Genomic DNA, 26,525 nt, shown 5'->3' on the forward strand with positions numbered 1-26,525 from the left:
CGAATACACGCGGTTTGCTTCAGCTTAAAATCGAATTGAGAATTCTTGAGGTACCTTGCTACTCTGAAATTGTCCCTGCATATCCTCATCTCCAGTTCTTCTGTTCCTTCATTCTTCCTCCACCCCTTCTTTATACATATTACCTCCATCTCTAAATCCTGGTCTAAAAATATTCTTCCTCAAGACGCTCCTATCTCTGACCTTGCTCTTAGAAATCTTATCAATCACCTTACATGGGTAAATATGCACGAATAAATGGATGAATGCTGCATTCTGAATTTACCCGACGCTACCTTCCTTCGCTCCCCTATTACTCTATGGATATTTAAAGCTTGCCCTGTCTCTCTCCCCTGTATTTTAATAATTTATATTTAATATTTCTCTTCTCTCTACTGCTTCGAAAGGGGCCTCTCTATCTCCCCTCTTCTCTACTAAACAAATTCCTCTGTCCATTCCTTTCATCCATTTTGCTTTAGACTCTGTCTCAAGGATTTCTGAAAATCCATGAATTAACCATTCTAGACTGATATTTAGATTCCGTGAGTTGAAAGACAATCTTTGATCCTCAAGTTTTCGGGAGCCGATAAGGACATCAAAATCGGGACGCCAGGCGACGTTATGAAGATCCAAACAAGGAAACTGGTTTGAGACACTCCTGTTAAACTGTAAGAATTTTCCTTTTTACGCATAAAAATATTCAATTATATATATATATATATATATGAATAAAATTAGTTTTATTAGTCTTAATTTTTCTTCTTTGCATTTCTATTAAACATAAAATTCCTTGCTCTTATTTATCTCTTGATAATTAACGCGATAAAATTCTTTTTATGCGTACTTAGGTGTAACTATTCGATGCAGTTAAGTTTTCCTTACCATATGTACCATGAACATATGTTGTATTTATTTATTTATTTGAATTTTTTTTTCCCTCTACTTACAACCTGATGGCCTGATGGGTTGAACCAAGGCCAACTAGATATCTAGTTGGCTTTGGTTCAATCGTTCAAAATTACACTGACCGTATCTCCCCTTACTCATGCAAATGCCTACATATTACTCTGTTTCCATAGTAGAATGTTTCGCATTACAATATCTTCCTTTCTTCCTACTTACGACTTACACTAGCAGCTAAAGGTTTACTCTTACTTGACTTCACTTTTATCTCCCCTTACTCATGCAAATGCCTACATATTACTCTGTTTCCATAGTAGAATGTTTCGCATTACAATATCTTCCTTTCTTCCTACTTACGACTTACACTAGCAGCTAAAGGTTTACTCTTACTTGACTTCACTTTTAACTACTGGACACAAAATTTTTAAAATGATATTATTTATCTAATTCCTTACCCCCACTCATCACATAGTTCCACCATCACCGTTTACACATACCACGGAGTATAAAGTAATTATACTCCGTGGTTCTGGTGGCCAATGGCTTCGTGGCCAATGAAACCGGTCGAACGGCCCTCGCCTTTCCTTCCCAGATGCTCCCATGAGATGTGAAGAAAGCAAAAGCGCTGCTTTCGGAAGCTTCAAACTATATGACGATCTTCGACGACATACTCATGGACGCATTAGCTTACCAGTTATTTTTCTTCTTCTCTTCATTTTCCTCTGGAGGCCCATTTTTTTTTTTTTTTTAAATTCTTTCCTTTTTTTCTCTAAATCATTATCCGCTATTTATTTCTAAATTTATTTTGTCCCAACTTTTCTTTCCGGCCTTTTGAACTCATATAAAATAATACGAAGTTCCTTTTTACTCTCCTCTGAAACCCGAAATTGCCTCCCTATCTATATGCCTTTCCTTGGCACCTTAGCTTGATTTTTCGCCCATCGGTGGAGAAAGACTTAGCAGGTGCTAAACAAGACATCTGTCTACTTTGTTTTTCTGCTTGTCGGTAGGTCACAGAGTAGATAATAAAATGTGTAGTGTTGTTTGAGTGAATGAATAACCAGGATTCAAATAATACATTTTTCATTGAATTCGAAATATTTGCAAGTCACTCAAGGAAATATAAACATTTAAAATGAGTGCTGAAAACACTCTAAAGGATGCTTCGCACGATCTTCCTATACAGTATTCAGGAAAGTTCGTAGGGTGAATATGAGCTGTTGATATATTATACTGCAGTGTGGTTTAATCCTAGTATCCGGTGCACAAGGGATTTGGCTACTTTTGGCGACTTTATGATGAGCAGTAAACGGGACATATACGATGAGTAGTTAAACGGGTCATTTTGGAGTTGGCGATAATTTTCAAAATCGCGCCAAGACTGCACCGTATACTAGGATTTTACCTGCAGTGTAACTGGCAAAATTTCTGATTAAAAAATGTAATGAATCACCTTGTTTTCAAATTTGGAAGCACTTCCGCAGAGAACCCGGTAAATATAAACATCGCCAACTCCGGCGATAATAGTTCAAACCTGGTAACCCATCGGATTTAACCTATTCGCTTGTTCCAAGGCCCAAGGCGTTTGACTTCCGGAGTACCTTTGCAACTTAATGCAATTACCTCCACAACATCGATAAGGAAACTGAGTTGGATAAGAAAAGGCAATGACTAAGGAGAGATGAACAAACCATTAAGGGTTTAAATAGAAAGAGATGAATAAGGAGTCCGCATATGGGACGAGCAATTCTCTCTGCTTTCAGCTTGTAATTTAAGATTGAAAGAGAGAAAGGAGTTAGTTGAGGCGAATTCCGGAACGCATTGCGTTTATAGAATCGGAAAGGTTGGAAGACAATCAGCCGGGAAACATAATTTTCCAGGGCTTGGGAAAGGTAATATTAGGTAATACGGACAGCTGCAGTGATAGCTAATGCCTTGGGGATGAGCGAGGGGGGGAAGAGTCTTACGACTAAAACTGAATCCAGGGAAGAAGGAGCGAAGGGGAGGGGTGGGGAGAGTCTATTCAGGAAGGCGAAAAGTTCTCCGACCGCCCGTGGCGAGAGGAGAATAGGAGCAGCTACTGGAGCGGAAAAGAACCGTGAGGAAGGTTAACTGTGAAAAAGACGGAGAAATTATTAGATGAGGAATTAAAGGGACAGAAATAGAGCAAAGGAAGGGAGTAAGGGGAATTAAGGAAGCGAGATTAAAATCTAATTATTGAAGAAGGTCTTGTAGTGATGAAATGCAAGCTTGTGATACCTGTGCGAAAATAAAGAATTGATAAGTTGTATTAGGTAAGAGGGAGCACTGCAGGAATGATTATAGAGTAGCGTAGCTATTGCAATATTATTTAAGTCTAAATTTTTAATGGATTTAGTAGTAGTTAAATAATTAAACTATTGCTGCTATTTTTTAATAATTTAGTTTAATGTTAAAAGTCTGGTCCATGATATGTGAAAAGATGAGGTCCTGATAAATGGGGGGAGGTCATGTTTAGTGGTACAGATGTGGGTCGCGGTAAACGAGGCCAGATTAGGTCTAGCGGGCAGTGATGTAAAAAAAGAGAGTTAATTAAGGGTCGCCGGGTTAGGCCCGTGAAGTGCTGGTTAAAGTTTAGTTTTAAGAATTAGAAAGAATTCCTAGTCAAGTAAGCACCTCCGCTTAGGCTTCCTAGGAAAGATGTTAAATGTTCTATCAAGAACGCTCCTAGGTCGCTTAGCAGAGCTAGGCTCTGCTGAATTATAAGCAGGAAGTGAGTGCAAGACTGGGTTTTCAATCTGAGATAGTCTATTGAAAAACTTTGCCGAATTTTGCCGAAAAAAGGCATCCAGGGGTAAAATTTTGAGGTCATTATGAAGCACTTCATTCCGGACGAAATAATGAGCATTGGTAAGTATGCGGAGCGTAACACTCTGGAATACTTGGAGTTTCTTTAGGTGACTGTTGGCTGCGGTTGACCAGATGATAGCTGCATAGGTGAGGATGGGGAAGATGGTACTGCGATAAAGTAGGATCTTGTTGCTGAGGGAGAGGTTGCTGGTACGGTTGATAAGTGACATTAGTTGAGTTCTGACAGTTCGTGCTTTGGCTATTGTATAGTTGATATGATCGAAGTTTGCAACCACTCCTCTTGCGTTTATTTTGTTGAATTATCACTGTCGTTGTTCGCATTTACAGATTTATATTAATCTTCTTTTATTTATTATTATTTTATCTGAATTTTTTTAACAACGAATAGATAGAAATATTTTCGTAGATAGATGCCGGTTCTCGGTTCGCGATGAAAGGAAGAAAATACGGCGGGAGGGGTGAATCCTAATTTGTAACACGGCTGTTCACGTTGTGCTCTTAATTATTAACAAGCTCTAAGAACCATGAGGTTTCCAACCTCTAAAATACTTTGTTTCCGTAGGCCGCAAAAATGTGCATGTGTATTTTAAATAATTAAGTAATGCTTTTATTTTTATTATTGGTTATTGTCATATAAAATTATGAGGATAAATCAATTTTTATGGCATAAAATTTTAACAAGATAATATATTGTTAATGCTTTTCTAACAATAACCTTTCAGAGAATGACAGGTGTGACATAAATAGGTGATTAAATTGAAATAAAAAATATTATTGATTATCTAAGATAACAGAATAGTTTGATGCATCACCATGGTCATCAAAATTAGCAGACCATTGCTGGTGTAAGGAATATATTGTTTTCTGTGTTAACTGGAATTTAAGACAATTTTTTTGTCGTATATCACGTTTAACCGGTTAATTTCAGTATATTAATACTAATTTATATTTTTTAAATGAATTTTTATTTCCGTTATAAACGCTTAATATATTCTTTTCTGTGCTAACTTGAATTTAATACTAATTTATTTTCGTATATCACGTTTAACCGGTTAGTTTTACATCTACATGCTTATTATCTGTGAATTTTTACTACCATATGCTTAATATATTGTTTTGTCTGCTAATTTGAATATACTTGCACTAAAAATCACGTTTATGGCTCTGCTCATTGTCGATTAACTGCGAGCTTGGCGAGTAAAAATGCAACGGCGCCAACGGGTTCTCTGCGGATGAAAACCCTCAAATTTAAACACGATTCCATATGCATAATGTCGCCAAATCCCGTGTGTACCGTATACTGGGATTTAACTGAAATTATTTAAAAGCATCTAATCAAAGATTAATTTGTATACTTCTTTGAACATTATAATTAAAAATATAGGGTATAGGGTAAAAAAATATAGGGTAAAAATATAGGGCCAAGGGTACCCCTTGGCAATTTTTGGCAGTACATGGATACCGATTTTGTGCAATTCTTTGACTAGTTATTTTGGCTTGCAAAGCGGCAATTTTGGCGCAAAAATCGCCAAAATAACAAGACAAACAATGGCACAGCTTTAGTATAGCCCACCCGGAATTTTAAACAAAAAAATATCGCCAAGAGCGGCGATAAATGATATGATCTGGTAATCCATACTATTCGCCAAACGCAATGTAAACAAGAGGATGGAATTATGGTTACAGCTAATTTAGTAGTCAGTTACATTTATTCAATTTCAATACAAATTACAGACATATCCATTTACTCAAAGTTTAATGCACATGCCCTGTATTCTTACTTTTCCGGTATGGATTTCTCTTAAAATTTGTCTCGCACTGCCTTGCAGGAGGAAATACAACATTTTAAATTAGAATTCTACTAAAATTCATATCTAAATACACAATTCGTAACACTGTTATTGGCGATTGTTTAACGCTCAGATACAGTGAATACTATTTTGTATATATTTTTTTGGCTACTTGAGGTGATATTTTTGCGTTTAGTTATTGCTTGCTCTAAAACTGCTGTTAGTGATGTTGTAATTAAGTATCAGGAGATTATAAAGGAAAATTTAAGGTGGGAGTTTTCAAACAAGCGTAAAATTTTGGAAACAGATATTTTATGTATGAATTAACAATAGAGTATGAACTTTTTAGAGGATTTTTGATGGATTGTCCATTATTGAAGGATAACGTTTTCTGTGAAAAATTAAGATACCATGCTGGTTAGTTAGTCAGAAAAAGTCATCGAATGGTAGTATTTGCAAGAAATGTACGGCTGAGAAATCAATTAGGTTAGGGTCTTGATTCGCCTGTAGTAAGCTCAATTTTTCTAGAATTTTTTATTTATTTATTTATTTATTTATTTATTTATTTTTTTTTTACAACGCGAATCAATGGAGTTGCTTATGCGCGAATTTCTGCAATTCTCCGATTTCTTTTAAGTGAAAGCATATTTCTTAGTATATGAGCAATGCAGAGTTTATTCAATTTCTGATTTTTAAGTGAAATGAGATCACTATATACATGGGCAAAGCTAATGTAGTGCGCAATGCCAAGGTTGTGCACGGTGCCTAGTTTCTGCAATTCTAGGATTTTTTTTAAGTGGAAATAGATCGATGTGTATATGGGCAGAGCCAATGTAGTGTGCAATGCTGAGGTTGTGCGCGGTGCCTAGTTTGTGCAATTCTAGGATGTCTTTTTAAGTTTGTTTCTAAAATTACATCCTTTCCAATCTTAATCATTTTTATTAATCATTTCTTAATATTTCTTTCTCTTAAAATCGTGTATAATAGTCGTAAACTTATTTCTGTTATCCACGATTTCTGGTGAAATCAAGATGGCCTCCATTTTTTGAAACACGGAGTTTCGTCGAAAATCTGTATGGCAACCATTTTTCAAAACAACGTATTTCATGTGCTTTGCCCCCAAACCAAATTCGCCAAACTTTGAAGGTGGGCTATACTAAAGCTGTTCCCAAACAATTGCACAAACGCGGTATCCATGTACACATCGACTTATTTTTCACTTAAAAAAAAAATCCCCGAATTGCACAAAAATGGCATTGCGCACTCCTTGGACTTTATCCATGTACACGTCGACCTATTTTCACTTAAAGAACAATCATCGAATTGCACAAAAATGGCATTGCTACCTCTTTTAACTTTATCCGTGTACACCTCGACCTATTTTCACTTAAAAAAAAAATCCCAGAATTGCACAAACTTGGATTGCGCACTCCCTTTACTTTGTCCATGTACACATCGATATATTTTCACTTAAAAAGTCTAAGGAGCACCAAATTCTACAATATAGGCAAACAAAAAATACATGATCTCAATAAAATAAATTTTAAACCAAACAATAAAATAACATAAAAAAGGAAAAACGTTATACATTTAAGCACTACCAAAAGCAAATATTCACTTACCATGATTTTCGAGTTCACTTCGTACACCCAGAGCCACATAAAAATCAAAATATCAATCATATTCAAATGACTTTTTTCAAGCCAGGTACTCTTTCTGATCGAGCGCTTCACATAGTGATCATCTGAACCTTTCTTCCTACAAACCCATTCAAATCCATCTAAACGGTTTTTACGTTCGACTAGAGGCATATCCTTCCTACATACAGGACACTTATAATAGCTACTAAGTAAACCTTCGTTTACACACTAGTCAATTAAAGCTCTTTTCCCCTTTCGCTCCAAATTGTACAGAAACTTCAAATTAATCTTACTACATTCGGTCATTCTACCGTCTAAAGAATCAAACCAACACACACCACAAAAACGCTTACAAAACATCACATGATTATGTCACAGTAAGGTTTCTATAACATTCAACTGAACAGGCTACCATAAATGAAACAACTTGGCGATAAATCAAAAAACAACATCGCCATATTACAAGGGGTACTTTGAAGTCTACTCTACCCAAATATAGTTATTAAATTTTGTTAAAATCTGCCCGACTGTGCTTGGCACAGTGCAGTATTTTTTTTTTATTATAATTAAAACTGGCTTCTTAAAGAGGACTTCAAAAGTAATTATATCCTGGGATACTTGATCAAATGATGATTGCTGTTTACTACGAGGCATAATTGATCGTTTTTTTTTAAAAAAAACACAATTGCCGAACTTGAAATCGTCGAAAACTCCAAGCCTTAAATAATGTTTTGAAGTGGTGCCACAGGCGCGCGTGATGTGCGTGTACGCTGAAATTCTAATCATTTGCATATCTCACCTCTGCTAATGCATGTTGTAAATTTCATGTTATTTGCATGCTTCCTTGAGGGTGTTGCATTTACGGTGGCCAGTAGTGTATTTATGAATGCTTGCTTTATTTTTGCTGATTATATGAAAAATAGGAACTATAATTATTTTTTTAAACTTTGAGGGATATCACTCAGGACCAAAACAGAGAAAAAGCTGAAGGGGTGAAATCAATCCCTGAAGGGGTATCAGTGAGGGCTCATTGATAATTGTTTTTTTTGGGGGGGCATATCTTGAAGATAGCTGTCGTGTTTCATGTGTTTTGATATAATTTATTTATTGGTAAATTTATAGGGAAATAAGCTACAGTAACAGGAAGTGATTAAGATAGTAATGAGACTACATATACAGCATTTCCATATGCAGCAAAATTTATTATGACATATAGTAAAATGTTAGCTTAGAAACATTTGATCGTATTGGCATGCATATAGATCTTAAATTACATACTGAGACATATTATTGAGCTGTAAATATAATGATACAGTGAAAGTAAATTTATATCCATTTTTGGATTACATGAATTTTTGTTTGCTCCTGATGAAAAGGGACCTGTATCTGTTTACCCTCAAAATTGAGTCTTGACTAAAATCTACGCTAAAGGTAGGGTTGTTGCTTTGCTATTTTTATGCTTTACTTTGCCTTATTTCTCTTCTGTCGAGACTTTTGTATATTTTTATATAAGTTGCAATGGCAGAAAGGGATTCTGATAATAATGAGATTGGGTTCTCAGTATTCTTGTCTACAAGAAAATTTATCATGACATGTAGTAACATGTTAGCTTAAAAATATCTTATCATATTAACATGTTTTCATGTCTTAAATTGCATGTTGAGACATATTATGGTATTAGTATTCTGCTATGGGGACTGGCAAAAATTCAGATATTGGTAAATGCTGACAGTGTGGCAAACAATTTGAAGCATGAAATTAATTGCCAAAATATTTATGATCCAGTTAAATTGAAGAAAAATTCAAAGGAAAATATAACAAATAATGGTACTATTCTCTTATCGGGACCAGATTCAGAAATGTATGAATGTAGGCGCATGTATGTGTATATACGCACACATATACATTCATGCTTACATATATACATGAATACATACATCCATTCATACACACATACATTTCTGAATCCAGTCCTAGTAACAGAACAGTACCAATAGTCGTAAAATTAGAAAATTTAATATAAATTAAACAATTTGCCGAAGAAATAAGGGGGGAAATCGGTTAGTGAATTAACATGGAGGCATAAAACTGCAGATGCAATTTAAAATGTTCTGAAAACATTTGCATTTTAGGCTTCTGCTGCCAACAGATAAATTCAATTAAATAAAAATCTAATTGGTTACAATCAGTCTCTCATTTATTTGACCATTTCTTACTGTCCCATAACCTTTCAGTGCTTTGCATATGGCAACCAGTATAGGGATCGATAAAATTATATTTGTGGAATGTTCAAATCCGGCTTCTTTTAATTCTTCACCATTTCCAACTGTCTATTATAGTGTCATCAATAATATTTTCTTCAATAACTTAAAGCAAACTTCTGGCAGTGCAGTTAGGCACAACAACTAAAAACATTCTTTTGTTTCTCAGCAAATCCCACCACACACCCACTGGGCTGGGAAGGATATGACTAATGTTGTTTTGATGCGAAAACAAACTTTGGTCACTATTGCTGGTGCCACCTATTTTTAACTGACAGTCTAGATAGACATTAATGCATGGCAACAAGCTTCCCTCATATAATTGTTCTAGTCAGCAGCAGTGCAATGATTCATATCAAGCTGATACTAAACATCATGCATAAATGAAACAAATTTCTGGGCTAATCTTTGGAATATAGTAACAGGTAGTTTGGCGACATTTTGGTAAGGCGATAAAGGTTACTAGCTAGGACTTTAGCAGTGTACATGGATAAAGTCAAGAGTGTGCGCAATGCCATTTTTGTGCAATTTTGGGATGTTTTTTTAAGTGAAAATAGGTCAACGTGTACATGGATACCGTGTATGTGCAATTCTTAAAAACACGGCAAGCAGTTTGAGATTCTGCACTTTCTCCCAATTTCGCACCTAATCTTCATCATGATTAAGAATTTTTGTTCCATAAAAGTTCTAGTATAAGCGTAATTCGGCTAGCAGATTGTTGGAAAAAAATTTTGAGTAAAAAAAAAAAAAAAAAAAGCCTTTACTTCGTGAAAACAAATGGCGTCCAAAAAAAAAAAAAAAAACTAGCAGGTTGCTGTAGCAGAGTTGGTCGTAAAATTTTTGCCAAAAAATCGCCAAGTTACCATAATCCGAAGATTAACCAATTTCTGTTAAGAAAATGATGTTTGTTTTTCTCCATGTGCAACTAATCCTTTGTTTTTCACCATGTGCCATATCTTTACATCTCCATTTCTTCAAATTGAAGTAGAGCTTCATTTTATAGTTATTCATGCACTTTCTTTTGGAGTAAATAATTCCGCTTTCTTGAAGAAATTGTATGGAAGATATTTTATCATTAGGTAAGTCTCAAATTTTCATATCCATGGTAAATACAGTAATAATAAAAACACAAGTTACCATTACATCTTTAGAATTTGTGGGGGAAAATATATTTCAGGATACCTCTTGGTGAATTTTTGACACCATTCCTGTTTACATGCAATGTCTAAGTAAAATAGCATCTAAAACATAAAAAATTATAATCTCAATAAACTGCATTTTAAATCAAAATAAAACAAGGAGCTAACATAAAAATGAAAATACATGTTATCTAGTCTGTGCAGTACGAAAAGGAAATACCGGCTTACGTTATTTAGAAATTTCTATATCTTCAGTGTGGATCACATAGAATTTCTTAAATCATCCTAAAAACTATTTTAAAACTATTTAAAATTAAACTAAAATATGTATATTGTCGTTGCCACAGAAATTCATAAAAAAAAATCAAAAATATCCTCCGGACTACCGGTGGCATTTCTTTTAAAAATTGCATTTTATTACCTCCCACATGCCGTTCATATGGTTTTCTTTGTTTTATGTGAGGCTATCTGCCTAAGGGGAGATGCTTTCATGGAGGTCTTTCTAAGGGAGACTAGCTCATATACATGTTACACATGGGGAAAGCCTTGAAAATGCCCATTTGCGGGATTCGAACCTTGGACCGAACTACCAGTTTTTAACGACTTTTACTGCTGGTGGGCTAGTGTTCATATGAGCTCTGGTTTCCGAATCCTTAAATGTCCTTAAAAATCATTAAATGTAATTTACTAAGAGGTGATGAAGCCATTTAAATCTTCATTTACACACCAGAATCGATGTTTTCTGTCCTATTCATTCCAAATCGTACAGAAACTTCAGGTTAATCTTACCACCGGCAGCCATTTTACAGTGTGCAGCACAAAATAACCAATGTACTTCCCAACCAACATCCAACGCAGTAAGCTCTGTGAAATATTTTCCCAACAATCAAATTCACCACAGTCACGAATTATAATCAATCACCTCATAATAGGGTTTCCAAAACATTCGCATAAAATACTCAGGTCACCAACAGCTTGGCGATAATCCAAAGGGTACCCGAAAATATAGACTATTCAAATTTGTATTCTTGATGCCAATTTTGTAAAGAATTCTTTTACATTTTTAAAAAGTAAACATTGGTGATTTCATATGAATAACATCTTGGTAAGTTGAGCAAAAGATATTTCAATGAGTCTGGTCCCTATAACAGAGCCCAATAACCCATATTAGCTAAATAATATGGGTCCCAATAACCCATATTATTTAGCTGTAAAAATAATAATACAACAAAACTAAATTTGTATTCATTTTTAATATATGGGGATTTAATAAAGATTTTTGTGTATTTTCTAGAAGCTTTGCCTACCTAACTATAAAAGATAGACTACCTGCTATTCTTCTCGAAGTTGTGGATACCATGTGTCAAGATGAGCATTCTATTGAAATGACATATGGAGAGGTATGAAGTTGTTATATTTTATAGTTATATCAGATTTTGTTAAAATTATGTGATTCATTCTTTTTGAATATATACTTGTAATTTACAAAAAATCAGGTTTACATACAAAAGAAAAATCTTTTATATGCAAATTATATATAAAAAGAATTATTTTGTATATTATTGATTTGTAAAAAACTCTGAGCACTTTCATTTTATCTACACCTGCAAGAAAAATCACCTGCACATAGGCAACTTTGTGGGCTAGCAAAAGGCATTCATTTGGCAATTTATAAAACCTATAGCCGCTGTGCTATTCACAAATACACACACTGTCAATGAATTAGAAACTCAAGATCAATATTTTATAGGACCACCTTTTGCACAAATAATTGCTCTGATTCATTTGGGCATCGAATCTACATGCTTCTGGAGTGCATTTAAGTTCAGAGAATACCATGCTTTGGCTATGCAATTTTTTAGATCTTATAAATTAGATGGAAGAGGAGAGTGCTGTCGGATGAGTCTTTTAACCATATCCCACTATTGGGTTATATTCCAGGGCTATGAGGTGGCCAGGGAAAGTGTTGGAAGTCAGACAGATGTTCAGCAAACCAATTTTCAACACTTCCGGCACAATGCATAGTTGTATTATCATCCATGGTGTCCATCGCCATCAGGGTAAAAATGCAACATTGCATGGTGCACTTGATCTGCCACTATATTTAGGTATCTAATGGCTGTTTGCTTACCCTTGAGAAACACCAGGGCATTACTTCCATGCCAGCAAAAAATCCCCCATATCATGATGCTCCTACCAGACTCTTGCACAGTGTGAGTAAGGCAAGATGGCTTCATGGGGTTCTTTCAAATTCGATGTCTTCCATCAGTGCAAAATAAGGTGTAGCATGATTCATCTGACCACATTACCTGTTCCCAATCTTTAAATGTCCAGCGTCTTCTTTCCCAGCACCAGTGCAAACGAATTCTTGCATGTAGGGCAGAAATGAATGGTTTTTCTCACAGGAACCCGACTATGCAATCCTATTCTCTGCGCAGGGTTTGAGCTGAAATATGTTAGGAAGAGCTTTGTTTGATGATCTGTGTCAGTTGAAGCACAGTAGAAACTGTTCTGCCATACAGTCTGCCATACAGTTACTAACTTTGTGTATTTTATTATTTTCCGGGCCTGTCCCATTTTGGCCATGTGGCCGATTTAAATCGGCTGGGGGGGCCGGGGCTGTGCCCATACAAAATACAAAAGTACAGTTTGTCAGAGGCGCAGCCAATCGCTCTCAGAAAACTGTGCTTGAAACGCTGTTATGTCTTCTAGAGAAGGACTGTGGGCTCTGCTTCCAACTTTTGAAAACTGTTGATATGGTTGCTTTTGAGAACCCAGTGAAATTTCATGTGTTTGAAATTGATTATAAAAGCTTTATTATCCTGGCAGTAAGCCTTTTTACTTCCTTGTGTGAATTAAGGGAAGTATTGTAATCACCAAAAATTCCGGGTATCATATTTCAGCAAAAATATCCATTTTGACAACTATCAAATGCAATTTAACAATGTTTTGACGTGACATCTGTACGTAAGAGCAGAATAAAGGACTCTTTTCTCCCAAATTTGAATTATAAAACTGATTTAGAAGATATTTTTTTCGTGGCGTCTGTACGTATGTAGATATGTATCTTGCATAACTCGAAAATGAATTGACTCAGAACGTTGAAATTTTGTATATAGACTGCTATAATATGTAGCTGTGCACCTCTCTTTTCGGTTGCAATCGGCCACACCAAAAGTATATAAATATATCTCCACTGAAATCCGAAAGGTTTCTGATTTATTGTCCAGTGTGTGTAGTAGAAAAAGAAATATTTTAAGAGAAAAAACAAAATCTTATTTGGGCTGTTTTACATTTTTTATTTAAAAGTTACTATTCAGTTTAAACCTTCACACAGATTTTCACAACATCAATATTTAATAATTGATTTAGGAATACATTTTGAAATATAATAAATTATGTACATTCAATAAAGACACCGTTTGAGTTATCGCTTTTAGCTAACACACGAGTATACACATGGGGTCTCTTTGACCCAACTCCATTAATTGGAATGCTATCATTCACTATCATTTCATTTCTTGAGTAATTTTCATCAAAGCTATGACTTTTATTTTAGGTCTGATCTCAAACTTTTAGATTCTTTACATACTTAATTATTGCTTTAAATATTATTTTGGGGTCATATTAACCCCACGTGTGTCCTCATATTAGGTCAAATTTCATGAACTCGTTTGCAGAATTTTTCATTGGATTTCTTATCTTTAGCTTAGATGCTTTCTAAAAATGAAGTGTAGTCCTTTTTTAATACAAAAATGAAAACTTATAAACAAAATCACACCTTTTTGATGCATAAAAAATGGTTCAATTTATTAGAAAACAGCAATATTTGATAACATTTTATTATATTTTATTACAGTCAAAAGTCGTTAATCCGGACTCGTCGGGACTTCGGCGATTCCGGATTATCGATTTTTCCGGATTATAGATCATCAGTTTAAATCTCGTAAGATGGCATGCAGAAATTCTAAAATTAAAAATATGAAACCGTAATTTATGAAATAAAGAACAATTATGATCTAAAGGGTATCAAAATTTGCAAAAAGAAAAAGCTTAATATTTATTTGTCCACTTTATTAAACATTTCTTTCAATGTAAGTTGTTTAAGTTTTGCTTCGTTTCATGTAATAATACTTTCTCTTTAATTCTATTAAACAGACATAATTTCTTGTTCAGTTACAAAGTTCCGCTGTTCAAGTCCTATAATTGCTGTGTCAAGAACACCGACTAATTTGTCAATCGAAATTTTTTCGTTTTCAATAACCTCTGTTACTTTTCTTCGCTATCGGAAGCGAATTATAATGACGAGAAACTTGTTTTAAATCATATCAAAGATGGAGCATATCGAGATGAAATACTACATTTGGTAAGGAATTATAAGCCAAATAAAATAAAAACATCGCGCTGAAGATAAGGATAGTGCTGACAAATCAACTTCCAATTCATTACGCGCCCGCCGTTGCGTTCCCCCCCGCCGTGCAGCGTGAAATTGATAAACAGATTTCGGATTTCAAAACATACTTTCGCTTTAGATCCTTTACATATTAACAAATATATATCGGAAATTCTATTTGATATAATCGAAAGTTTAAGCTTACTTTTATAAAATTGCTCTAACAGTCTGCAAAAAATAATAAGCCGGATCCAATTCGAAAATTAAGGAACAACGCAATCATCAACATTAACTGAAATAGATAATTAGATAATTTTAGCTTATACGTCTATTATACATAAAACGCGCACGCGAAAACGTATTCTGCACTTGCGCACACTCATATGCGCAGTCGTTAAAGGTCTTACGCGCACGCGTAAACGCCTATGCGCATGTGTCAACGCGGCGCATGCGCAGAAAGTTTTTAGTTTTGAGGTCCGGATTATAGATCATTCCGAATTATGGGTGTCCGAATTAATGACTTTTGACTGTATATTATATGAGCATGAATGAGTTTGTTTTTATATAATATATTCATTTTTCTAATTAATCTCAATGATTTCTTTTATTAAATTTTACATTAGCTTTGATGAAAATATTATAACGGTGAGCGGATTCAGAAATGTATGTATTGTATGTGCATATATGTGTGTATGTGCATACACACACTAAATTTGTCTGACATCCAGTTCTTCTATGTTACCGAATTGATTTATAATCCACTGGGCTATTTCTATGGTCAAACCATTCTTGTATTTGTTTTTAAATCTGTGTGAAGGCCATTTAAATGTAGAATGTAGGCTGAAACATCATTATCCTGGCAGTTTGTTTGTGACAAATTGTGAAACTGCAAAAGTTTCCACTGTTTTGCTTGCTTTGTTTCATTAGGTTAATTCTAGAAAGGAAAACTGTAATTATGGACTTGGTTTGCATGTGAAAATGTGAAATTTTAAACTGTTTGACTAATATATCAATTCAAATATTATTTATAGGAAAAATTAGCAAAATATTAATCAACATGTTTTTCTCTTCTTCCTTCAGCTTTAACCCTTTGACACGCGGTGGTCACGCCCTGAAACCGCCAATTTTTGAATTTTTTTCCTCCTCTTCTTTCCGAAATTTTTGATTGACTGATTACTAAATCAATTGATTACTGATCTTTTACCTCTAAATAACACAAAATGACTGCAGAATCATACATTTTTTAGGTCTTCAAATCGGATGCCTTTTAAAATTCGTTTTCAATGAGACAAAATAACTTTCTTTAATTAATATAAACAACTTTAAATTTTAAAAGTTATTCATCGCACATCATGACTTCTATCATAAACAATAAAAAATAGCAATAATTAAACTGCATATATAAAAAAAACCCTCTATATGTATGGCATTTGCTTTGTGGTTTCAGGGCACGACCACTGTGCCACTAGAGCATTGTGTCACAGTGCTCTAGAGGCTCAGTGGTCATGCCTTGAAACCGCTGCTCTTCACAATGGCGTTTGCTTGCTTCTCAAATAGGAATGTTTATTTTTATAATAGATAAGGGGTTTTGAAACCACAGAGTTATTTTATTACTAAACAATACATGCACTTGCCCAGTAAAAAAAGTTCTCTCTTTTCCAGACTTTTCTCTGACATCAACACACTTGCTCCCCAAGCTAGTACTGTGATTATTTCCTGTGGTTTAAATTTAATGTAAATATACTTTGCTATAATTAAAAATAGAAATCGCGTAAAGTTTTATTTAAATTAAAAATGTTTTCTGAATATTTTGGGACGAAATACGAATAAAATAAGTATGAATGGGAAATGAATGATCCGTACCAAAGCCAAAAAGACCAAGCCGCCCCCCCCATTAACATAAAAAAAGACAAATTTTATGTCCAAAATGAAAAGAAACTAAATAATGCTGGGCATATACCTGTGAAATTTAGATCTAGGCAGTGTACGTTTTGTGGCACAAGGAACCTGATAGAAGATACATGGGCAAAACCAAAAAGACAAAACATGCTTTGAACAGTGTCACACGCACGCACGCACACACACACACACACACACACACACACACACACACACACACACAAAAAAAAAAAAAAAAAAAAAAAAAAAACTTTTCCTTCGCAATAAAAAAAAAAACACTCAGTCTTTTTTTTTTAATCCTTATTTTTCTGAGTTTTTTTTATCCATTTATCCAAACGTTCTTATATTTTCACTGCTATAGAAAAATGACATAAATGTTTATTTTTAAATTTTTTCTGATGATTTCATTTGTAAAATAATGTAAAAAAATTATATATAATGTAATTCTTACATACATTTTTTAATTCATTTTTTAAATTTGTCAATTGAAAATTTTTTTTAAATTTGTCATTTATTGGAAACGCGCACGGAGAAAGGTAAGTTTTTTTTCCCCTACTACCTCAGTAAGTTTCAAAGTCCTAGACGCGCAATGGTTTCATAGTGCGACCACCACCCACAGAACAATAGGCAAAAGTAGAATTTTTTTAATTCATATATTATTTATCTCTAGGATCATAATATTCAATTTCTAGAGTTTTTAGTTAAAAAAATTGTAAAAATAATTTCACGTGCTTCAAAGGGTTAAATTAGTGATAAATTGTAAATTTCTGCAGAAGGAAACAAATATTTATGCATGATGTTAATATGTGTTGATAAATAAGAAAGAAACTAGTAAAAATGCAACAGATAAAATCACAAGGTACACTTGAATTTTTATCTCAAAGAGATTCTTAAGTATTACTGCAGAATCTTAAGTAATATTTTTTGTTATATACGGTGTGTTGAAGTTGTGTAATGATAATTTAATTTACTTATTTTTAGGTTGCTAAAGAAGAAGTAAAAGGAAGTATTGGGAAGTTATATGCTCTTGAAAATGAAATGGTAACCAACAAACCAGTTCTACCACTTGTAGATGATCTCCCTGATGTTAAATTTTGGAATGACTATTCTGAAAAACAGAAGGTTTTATATGGTTTTCCTCCTGCATGGTATGCGTCATCATGGTTATATGTTGAATGTTATTTTTATCGCAGAATTAAAGAAGCATTTCAACTTAGGTATGTTAATTATAGATTTAGTACATTTCAGCATGTTAGGCATGAAAATATTTAAATAATTAAAAAAGCATATTATGGTCTATAGTACTGTTGTGCTACATTTTTTTGTGTATCTTTCTAGAAACTTATTTGACTTACAGTTCTAATTAATAAGCTATTTTTTTTTCCAAGATGTTTATGTTCTAGATCAGGGATGAGCAGTAATTCAATTTTTTTAGGGGGGATAACATTTGAGGCTAAATATTAGATATATTAATGCATCATTATTAGAAAGATTAAATTAAAATTATTAGTTAGATAGTTACTTAATATAGAGAAAAAATAGTCCCACCCCAACCCCTTCATGAAATTGAAAGTAGTTATGACTACAGTTGCTTGTAGCACTTATTTGCTGCTTAGGTTCTTTTGAGATTACATAGACATTTTGTTAACTTGAAGTTGAATCCTTATGTTCCCTTTATTCAAAATTAATTGTAAATATGCCTTTCCTGATAAAATTTTACATCTTTAAAAGTATCTTTTCATAGAGATAAATACATCTATTTGTGAAAATATTGTTTAATTTGAAGGTAATTATAAATCCCTCCTAGATTTTTCCTCATTGCACATCATTATTATGCGGTAGAGCAGAGTTTTTTAAACTTTTTTCAGTCGTGACCCTTTTTTATCACTAGATTTTTTGCGACCCCCAGGACTCCATAATATTTACAAAAATTTTGTAGGACTCCATAAGCATTGCGCAAATCTGACACACGCGGGAGCGAAACTGTCAATTTTTTTACTTGTAATGTAATATACTATTGTAGTTTTAGGTCCTTAACTTTAATTTCGAATTTTAAGACATAGAACAATGTAAAAATTTTAAGTAAGTAACAGACAAAATGGCAGCGTCACATGCAAAGCAAGGAAAATGAACGTTTATGTTATAAAAAGAATGTGTGCATCAAAAAGTTTTCATTTTTTCCTTTGTCTGTATTGTCTTATCTTTATCTATTTTCAGGTACATTGAGTAAAAATATTTGGCAATTGTAAAATTATTATAAGTTAAAGAAATATCAAAACTGCTAAAATTTTTGCAACCCCCTGCTGCAGGTTGCAACCCACACTTTAAGAAACCCTGCAGTAGAGGAGTCATTTTGTATGCAGGATTAGGTAGAAATTCCTATGTGCAGAGTTAACTGCATTTTGAGCTATGAATTACGTTTGTATTTGCTTCAAACTCTAAAAAATTATTGTTGGAACTATCATTTTAATTCAGTTTGCTTATAAAAAGAGTATATAAATATTGCTTATAAACAAGGGCTATATGCCTAACAAAAAATGCTTTTGTGGAGTACTTTATAAGCGAAACTGGCTTGTATTTACTTTACATCTGCAAGAACTGTGAAATGAAAATGCAATCAGAGCATTCACTAGGATTCAAATCCAGGACAAACTGCCTGTTACTTTAAAAAAAAAAAAAAAAAAAAAAAAAAAAAAACTAATGTGTACACCACATGACTTCCTTATATTGGAATATTAAATTATATGCATTTTTTCTTGCATTTCATTTAAACTTATTGGATTGAATTAAATCTACTTCGCCGACAGCACATAAACCACAATAGAATAAATGCGTTCTTTAAAATTCACTCTAGTATTTGTTTATCATAGCGACACTCGGGCGCTAGATTCACTTAACAGTATTAATAATTATATAATGGAAACTAAGTTAACTGTTATATAATCCAATAATTATATAACAGTTAACATATATTTCGTTCATATTATAACTCATAATGCACAAAATTTATATCATTTAAAGAATAGAATTATCTAATCGTTGCCACATGTTCTATTCAAATACTATAATAAAGCTAGAATGATGTATAAAAGAAATTAAGCAAACAAAACAAAAAAAAAGTTTTTCACAGACGATTGAGTATTTCTCATTTAATTAATTCAGTTCTCACTTCGCGAGAAGGCAAAAATACATAAAAACTCAAAATATTTATATTAAAAATTACGAAGTAAATCTCAAACACTTATTTCCTCGAAAAAATTCCAGAAAGAATTAAGCATGATTTAATTGGCAATAATAAATGAATGCATTATCTTTGTTGTTGCGAAGCTAAGTTTCTCTAGATTGGCAACAAATCCACTAGTCTCCTGTTTCAAATGTAAACATCAATGGCCGCCATTAAAAACAGGCTTAGAGGCAATTAAACAACTTTAAAATTGTTGATAATTCTAAAAATATTCCATATAGATTTACTAAAGGCATAAAAACCTTAACCGGAAGATAAAAACAACATAATACAATCATTTTTAAAGCAAAAAATGTACAATTTACAAACATATAAGAGTAAAGAAACTGAGATCACTGAGCCGGGTAACAGAGTGGATATATATATAAATATATTTATTTATATACGTTTGGCACAGCCGATTGCAACCAAAATACGAGGTGCATATCTACATGTTATAACAGTCCTATATACAAATTTTCAACGTTCTGAGGCTACTCGTTTTTGAGTCATGCGAGATACGTACGCACATACGTACATACGTTCGTACAGACACCACGAAAAATTCTCTTCAGAATTCATTTTAAAGCAGTTTTATATAATTTTTTTGAAGGAAAGGAGTATTTTATTCTGTCCTTACGTACAGATATCACCCAAAAACATCGTTAAATTGCATTCGATAGCGGTCAAAATGGATATTTTCGTTGAAATATGCTGCCTGAAAGTTTTCGCGATTACAATACTTCCTTTTTACTTCATACAAGGAAAACATACCATTTATAAAAACGCCATTATAATGAAAATCTTGTTTAATACTGTAAATTTCTTAACAATGTGAAAAAAGTATAAAACAGCTATACTACGGGTCAACCTAAGCCGAGAAACACTGGATACAGTAGAAAGTGTATGCATCTGCCATAGAATATAGTTCTACCATTTCAAAAAGTTATATTGTAAAAATTCCGCTATAAAATATGAATACTGTTGTATTTGCTTTAATCATTTCTCTTTTCCCCTGCCATTTTATTGCCTTTTGGAATATGAATTTTTTTCTTTTAGGAAGCTTATTATTTTTTAATTAATGGATTTCCCCATGCTTCTGCGAGGTTGATAGAAGCATTTGTAGTGCAGTACTCCACATATTGTATAGTATCTTTAGCTTCAAAATTCTCCCAAACAGTTCACTTTTTTTTAGTATTAGTAGATTGCGGTTTACAGTTCGATAACCGTATCCAAACAGTCCCAAGAAAGGGTTTGTTACTCAGGATAATTGATCCAGATATTATCCATTCAATATGTTAAATCAAATACCCAGAATTTTTTTATTCCTTTGCCATAACATATAACTTTAAAGACATTGTTGATATGTATATGTTTCTTTTGTTATAAAGGGTGTCCCAAAATTAACGCAAGATTTGAATTTGCCGCTATTCATGCAGTAAAGTTTTGGCAACCCTGTAAAAAAAAACCATTTGACAGCTGATAGTTTAGGGTTAGTAGAAAAGAAGCATTACACGATAGTACGTGTTTACATTGTTGAAAAATATCTCAAAAACGATGAAAGTCTGGCGGCCACAGTTCGTAAATTTTGATGAAGCCCATTTTCACCATGATGGCTTTGTTAATTGTCAATATTGATGCATTTGGGGTTCAGGGAACCCACATGTGATTGTCAAAAAACAAATGCATCCTTAACATGTCACTGTTAGATGCAGATTTTGGGCTGGAGGCATCATTGGACCATAAAGCTAGTCAAGCAATGATTGTTACTGGTGATCGTTATAGTGACACGATAATACAGTTCTTTCTACCTGAATTGGATGATATTGATGTGGACGACATGTGGTTTCAACAAGACGGTGCCACATGCCATATAAAGAAATATATATGTGAAAGAATTTAATTACTGCATGAGACATTTCCTGACCGTGTACTCTCTCATTTCGGTGATGAGAATCAGTCCTTTAGATCGTGTGATTTAACACCATTGGATTTCTGCTTATAGGGTTATTTGATATCAAAGGTTAACGCAACAGGCCCACAAAAATGCGCGCACTGCAGGAGAAAATTCAACGCTGCATCAACGAAATTCAGCTACATTTATGCAAAATTGTCATGGAAAATTTTGACAAAAGTGTGAGTATGTGACAGCAAAGCTGTTGAGACCATTTGCCCAATGTGTACTCTATGATTCAATGAAAAATATCAATTTAAAAAAAAAACTGTGTTTTTTATTTTTAAAATCTTGCGTTTATTTTGCGACACCCTTTATTTTTAAAATGTGAAATTAGTAAAGGAAATTAACTTTAAAAATATGTTTTATATTTTAGTTCTGCACTAAGAGAATATAATCCCTTTCAGAAGCAGAAGAATGAATCATTTTTATCTGAAATGGATTCTGTAGTACATTTGTTATCTGCTTTGAATGTCACTTTGTTGAAGTTTCAAAACAGAGATTCAAAAGAAGATACTTATAATTCCTTTAGAATATTCTTGCAGGTAGGACCACCATTTATTTCTATTTTCAGTTGTTTTCTGTTCCCTTCCAATTTTTTTGGCATATTGAAAATTAACTAAAAATGAACATTAAAATTTTTCTTTATCTTTGTTTAATTAAAGATATAATATTATGTTATGATTTGTACAGTAAAATATCAATGTTTTAATGCTAAAGTAACTAAAGAAAATGGCTAGAAAACAGTAAACGACCAATGATTCAATTCTAACTTGTGATAAATTTGATTTAAAAAAAAAAATTACTAGTGTCTTTTCAAATTGTTGCCATAAGAACTGGCACAATATTTTTTTAAAAATTACATTAGCTCTTTAAGTGATTGCTCAGAGCGCATCGGACCAATCACATCAGCTCAGAGCACAGGTGACCTCATCTGGGTATTTGTTCCTTATGGAACAAATATTTTTGCTTTTGATTTAAAAATTTTTAATCAATATTTTCCTATACTCTGACCATAACACTTTCCTCTTACTGCATCCCTTTACATTACTGTATGTCACATTCAATTAATATTTTATTTATTGATTATAATTTGTACCAGATATATTTTTGGAAATTAATATATTTTCTTCAATAATTATTGCTTAAAATTCTTAATAAATAATTTCTTAATTCTCTGCAAATATATGTCTAAATCAAATATATATTAGCTTTTTTAATTATTATAATAATGATTTAAAATTTATTCTACATATGATGTATATCTTTGAAATATAACTCTTGGGGATATCTGCTATGCCAAATTGGGGTAGTTAATGAAGATTTATGTGAGCGTGAAATTCTAACGAGTAGACTTAGGCTTAGAGAAGAGGTTCCAACTATTAATGAAAGTATAATAAGGAGAGATAGAGAGGAAGTGGAATAATTTTGGTAAGATAATAGTGAAAATAGAGAGATAATTAGAATTTCTAAACTTATGAGTATTATAATAATAATTTTTCATCATCAACATATTCTGAAAATTCTTATAATTATGATAATTTTGATGAAAATAATAATAGAATTTTCTACTAGTACTTTAACTACTTTCCAAAAGAGAAATTGTCATTTCCGAGTTGCCATGCTGTTGGAGTTGGTAAAAACTCTTAAGAAGATAGTAACATGTATGCCTAGCATCAGATAAAAGATCTTCACAATCTTCATCTGAAGAATCATAACTAGGAAATGCATCAGAGGATTGGTCAGATCCTGAATTACATTTACAGGCCAGTCCTAGTGTGTGTGGGGGGGGACAAGATGGTGCACAGCACGTGGACAGCCAAATTGAAGGTGATGAAATGATGACCAAACATATTATATTTCTGTAAAAAAGAACAGCCAATTTTAATTTACATGTGGTCGGGCGGCGGTCTAGGATCAGCAATTGTATTAGATTCAGATTAAATAATTGATCGTCATTGAAATTTTTAGAAGAATTTAGAAAATCAGACGGGAAACGCCACTTAATCATATTTATGAACCAAATCAAACTTTGGACATATATGTATGATTCATGTTAATGTAATCCTTCGAAAAATCAGTAAAGTGCCCTCATCTGTATAATTTGGAAAAAATGCATTGTGATTTAAATATCAGAAGTCAGTTCAACTATCCATGATAAAAGCTGAATCCAAATCGTAAAGGAAGGCCCACCAGCAGCCGAGCGGTAAAGACGCTGAACACTGGTAGTTCGGTCCGAGGTTCGAATCCCACAAACGGGCTGGCTGCATGGGCGTTTTCGTGGTTTTCCCCATATGTAACGTGTATACGAGCCAGTTTCCCTTAGAAAGTGCTCCACGAAGGCAGTCCTCCCTTTAGGCAGATAGCCCTCATGTGCTTTGCCATAATTGAATAATCCAATCCAATCCAAATCTTAAAGAGACCCAAGTCTAATTCTGTATGCCTTACTAAAACAAAATTAATGAGCGCAAGGTATTCTCATTTGTTTTTAGTGAATTGTGATATGAGCCGAGTTTGTATGTGATATAAAATGCCCAAATGGTCTTTGTGAGCTGAGGTCAGGCTGGTCACTTGAAGGGTTAAAAAAATTATCTTAATGAAAATTTCAAGCACAGTTTGGTTACTCAATCATGTTTCTTTAATAAGGTATAGAAGTAGCTTTCTTCTCACCATGCTATAATGAAATATAATCATATGTTTACATTTCAACAGAGGGTAATTTGCACTGTGTAAAATCAGTTTCAATACTTCATTATCAAATACTAAAAAATAAAATTATATCAGACTGTTAAATATAAATTTTTAAGCTATGATTTTTGGGTTTTACCTTTCCGAGAGCTACACTGCTCAGTTCTATGAAAGGTGCTGTTAAATGACATCCATCTCTAAAGAAGGTAGAGTTATTATGTTCAAATCCTTATTATTCATTTATGATTGTAAATATATTGTATGTAATGTGTAAATTTCATGAAATTCTACCGAAATGAATAAAGGAAAACTGCTTATTTCCAACTTGGTTCCTCTTAAGCCGGAAGCTAACTATCCATCTTCAGTTATATCCGTTCATCAATGAATATTCTAATTTTAACTGAAATCAGATTTCCTTGTTCAATCAGTTATTATTTTACCACATTTGTTGAAAATTAAATATGCATGTTAGAGTTATATTTGCCAGCTTTTATGAAATGTAATCTTTGAGATATTTTAAATATTGATAATATAATGTAACAGCAGTAATAGATGTGCAATACCAGATTAACTTGTAAAGATCAACATACGGTTTGTAAACAAGACTGCAATATAAAATTTGTTAAAATTTTTATATTGTTCATTATTTTGTTTGATATTTTGTATAACGTTTTGCACTCTGAAATTATTTTCTGTGCTTAGAATAATTAATTTTAAGTTTCTGATCATCATATAGATACTAAATAAAATGTGTAACTATTAAAATATTTTATATTATTGCATCCAGTTTTCTTAAACATATCTGATATAAAAATACCAAAATTAAACAGTAATTTTGATTTATTTGTAATTTATTTATTAAATTTGTAATTTATTTGATTAAATGTTTAAGCATGTAATCTAATTCATAAAATTGGTATTACAGGTAGCCTTGTGGGGCAATAAATGGGACTTGTGTATGGCAAATAGCGAAGAAAATGTTCATGATAATCCTTTGTTACATTTAGAGGAGATGAAAGAAAAAATCATTGTTGATGATACTGAAGTTGTGTGGCAAATTTTACAAGATGCTAATAATACCTCTAAGGAAGTACAAATTGATATTGTGTTAGATAATGCTGGGTTTGAATTGTTTGTTGATCTTTGTTTCATGTACTTCTTGCAAGCTACAAATTTAGTGAAAAAAATACGATTCCATGTAAAATGCATACCCTGGTTTGTATCAGACACTCATCAAAATGACCTTCAATGGCTACTAAAAACATTATCAGAGAGTGATCATGAAATTCTAATTAAATACAGTAAAGAATGGTCTGAAAAATTCAGTTCAGGTGAATGGACTATTGAAAAGGAAATATTTTGGACTCTTCCTCATGATTACAGTGAAATGAAGGCAACAGATGCTAACCTGTATAACAAACTAAGTCAAAGTCATATATTAATTTTTAAAGGAGATCTGAATTATAGAAAATTAACAGGTGATAGACAATGGATGGAAACTACACCATTCATGAAAGCCCTTAATGGATTTTCACCCACTTCAATAGTTTCTTTGCGCACTGTTAAATCAAATGTCATAGTTGGTTTAAAAGCTGAAATTTCTGAAAATTTAAGTAAAATTTCTACAAACTGGAAATTTTCGGGTGATTTTGCTGTAATACAATGTGCTAGAAATTAGTACTTTATTTTATTTGAGAGAAAAACAAATTTTAAATTGCAGTATGTAAGTTTTAATTTACACTCTTAGACTCTTGGACAAAAAAGAAAAAAAAAAAAAAAAGAAAAGAA

At 32.9% G+C, this 26,525-nt stretch overlaps 1 protein-coding gene across 2 annotated transcripts; it reads left to right on the top strand.

The window, feature by feature from the left end:
* Nucleotides 1-1,771: 1,771 nt before the first annotated feature.
* Nucleotides 1,772-26,525, top strand: LOC118188904 (damage-control phosphatase 1-like). Of its 2 annotated transcripts, none has more exons than XM_035359426.2 (5): nucleotides 1,772-1,906; nucleotides 11,875-11,980; nucleotides 17,854-18,089; nucleotides 22,426-22,594; nucleotides 25,663-26,525. In XM_035359426.2, the coding sequence occupies exons 2-5, from the start codon at nucleotides 11,939-11,941 to the stop codon at nucleotides 26,413-26,415; spliced, it is 1,200 nt and encodes a 399-aa protein (XP_035215317.2). In that variant the 5' UTR covers nucleotides 1,772-1,906; nucleotides 11,875-11,938; the 3' UTR covers nucleotides 26,416-26,525. The 2 variants fall into 2 exon arrangements, with proteins under 2 accessions (XP_035215317.2, XP_035215316.2); XM_035359425.2 differs by lacking the exon at nucleotides 1,772-1,906 and adding an exon at nucleotides 1,913-2,106.

Source organism: Stegodyphus dumicola, chromosome 4, assembly GCF_044657685.1.
Source record: "Stegodyphus dumicola isolate Sdum_Otavi_A_Nest chromosome 4, ASM4465768v1".
NCBI classification, from domain to species: Eukaryota; Metazoa; Arthropoda; class Arachnida; order Araneae; family Eresidae; genus Stegodyphus; species Stegodyphus dumicola.

Coding starts and splice junctions, on each gene's coding strand:
- LOC118188904 (XM_035359425.2), top strand. CDS start 2,036: ATGAGTGCTGAAAACACTCTAAAGGATGCTTCGCACGATCTTCCTATA. Junction 2,107..11,874: donor TATTCAGGAAAGTTCGTAGG/GTGAATATGAGC, acceptor TGTATTTTCTAG/AAGCTTTGCCTACCTAACTA. Junction 18,090..22,425: donor AAAGAAGCATTTCAACTTAG/GTATGTTAATTA, acceptor TTTATATTTTAG/TTCTGCACTAAGAGAATATA.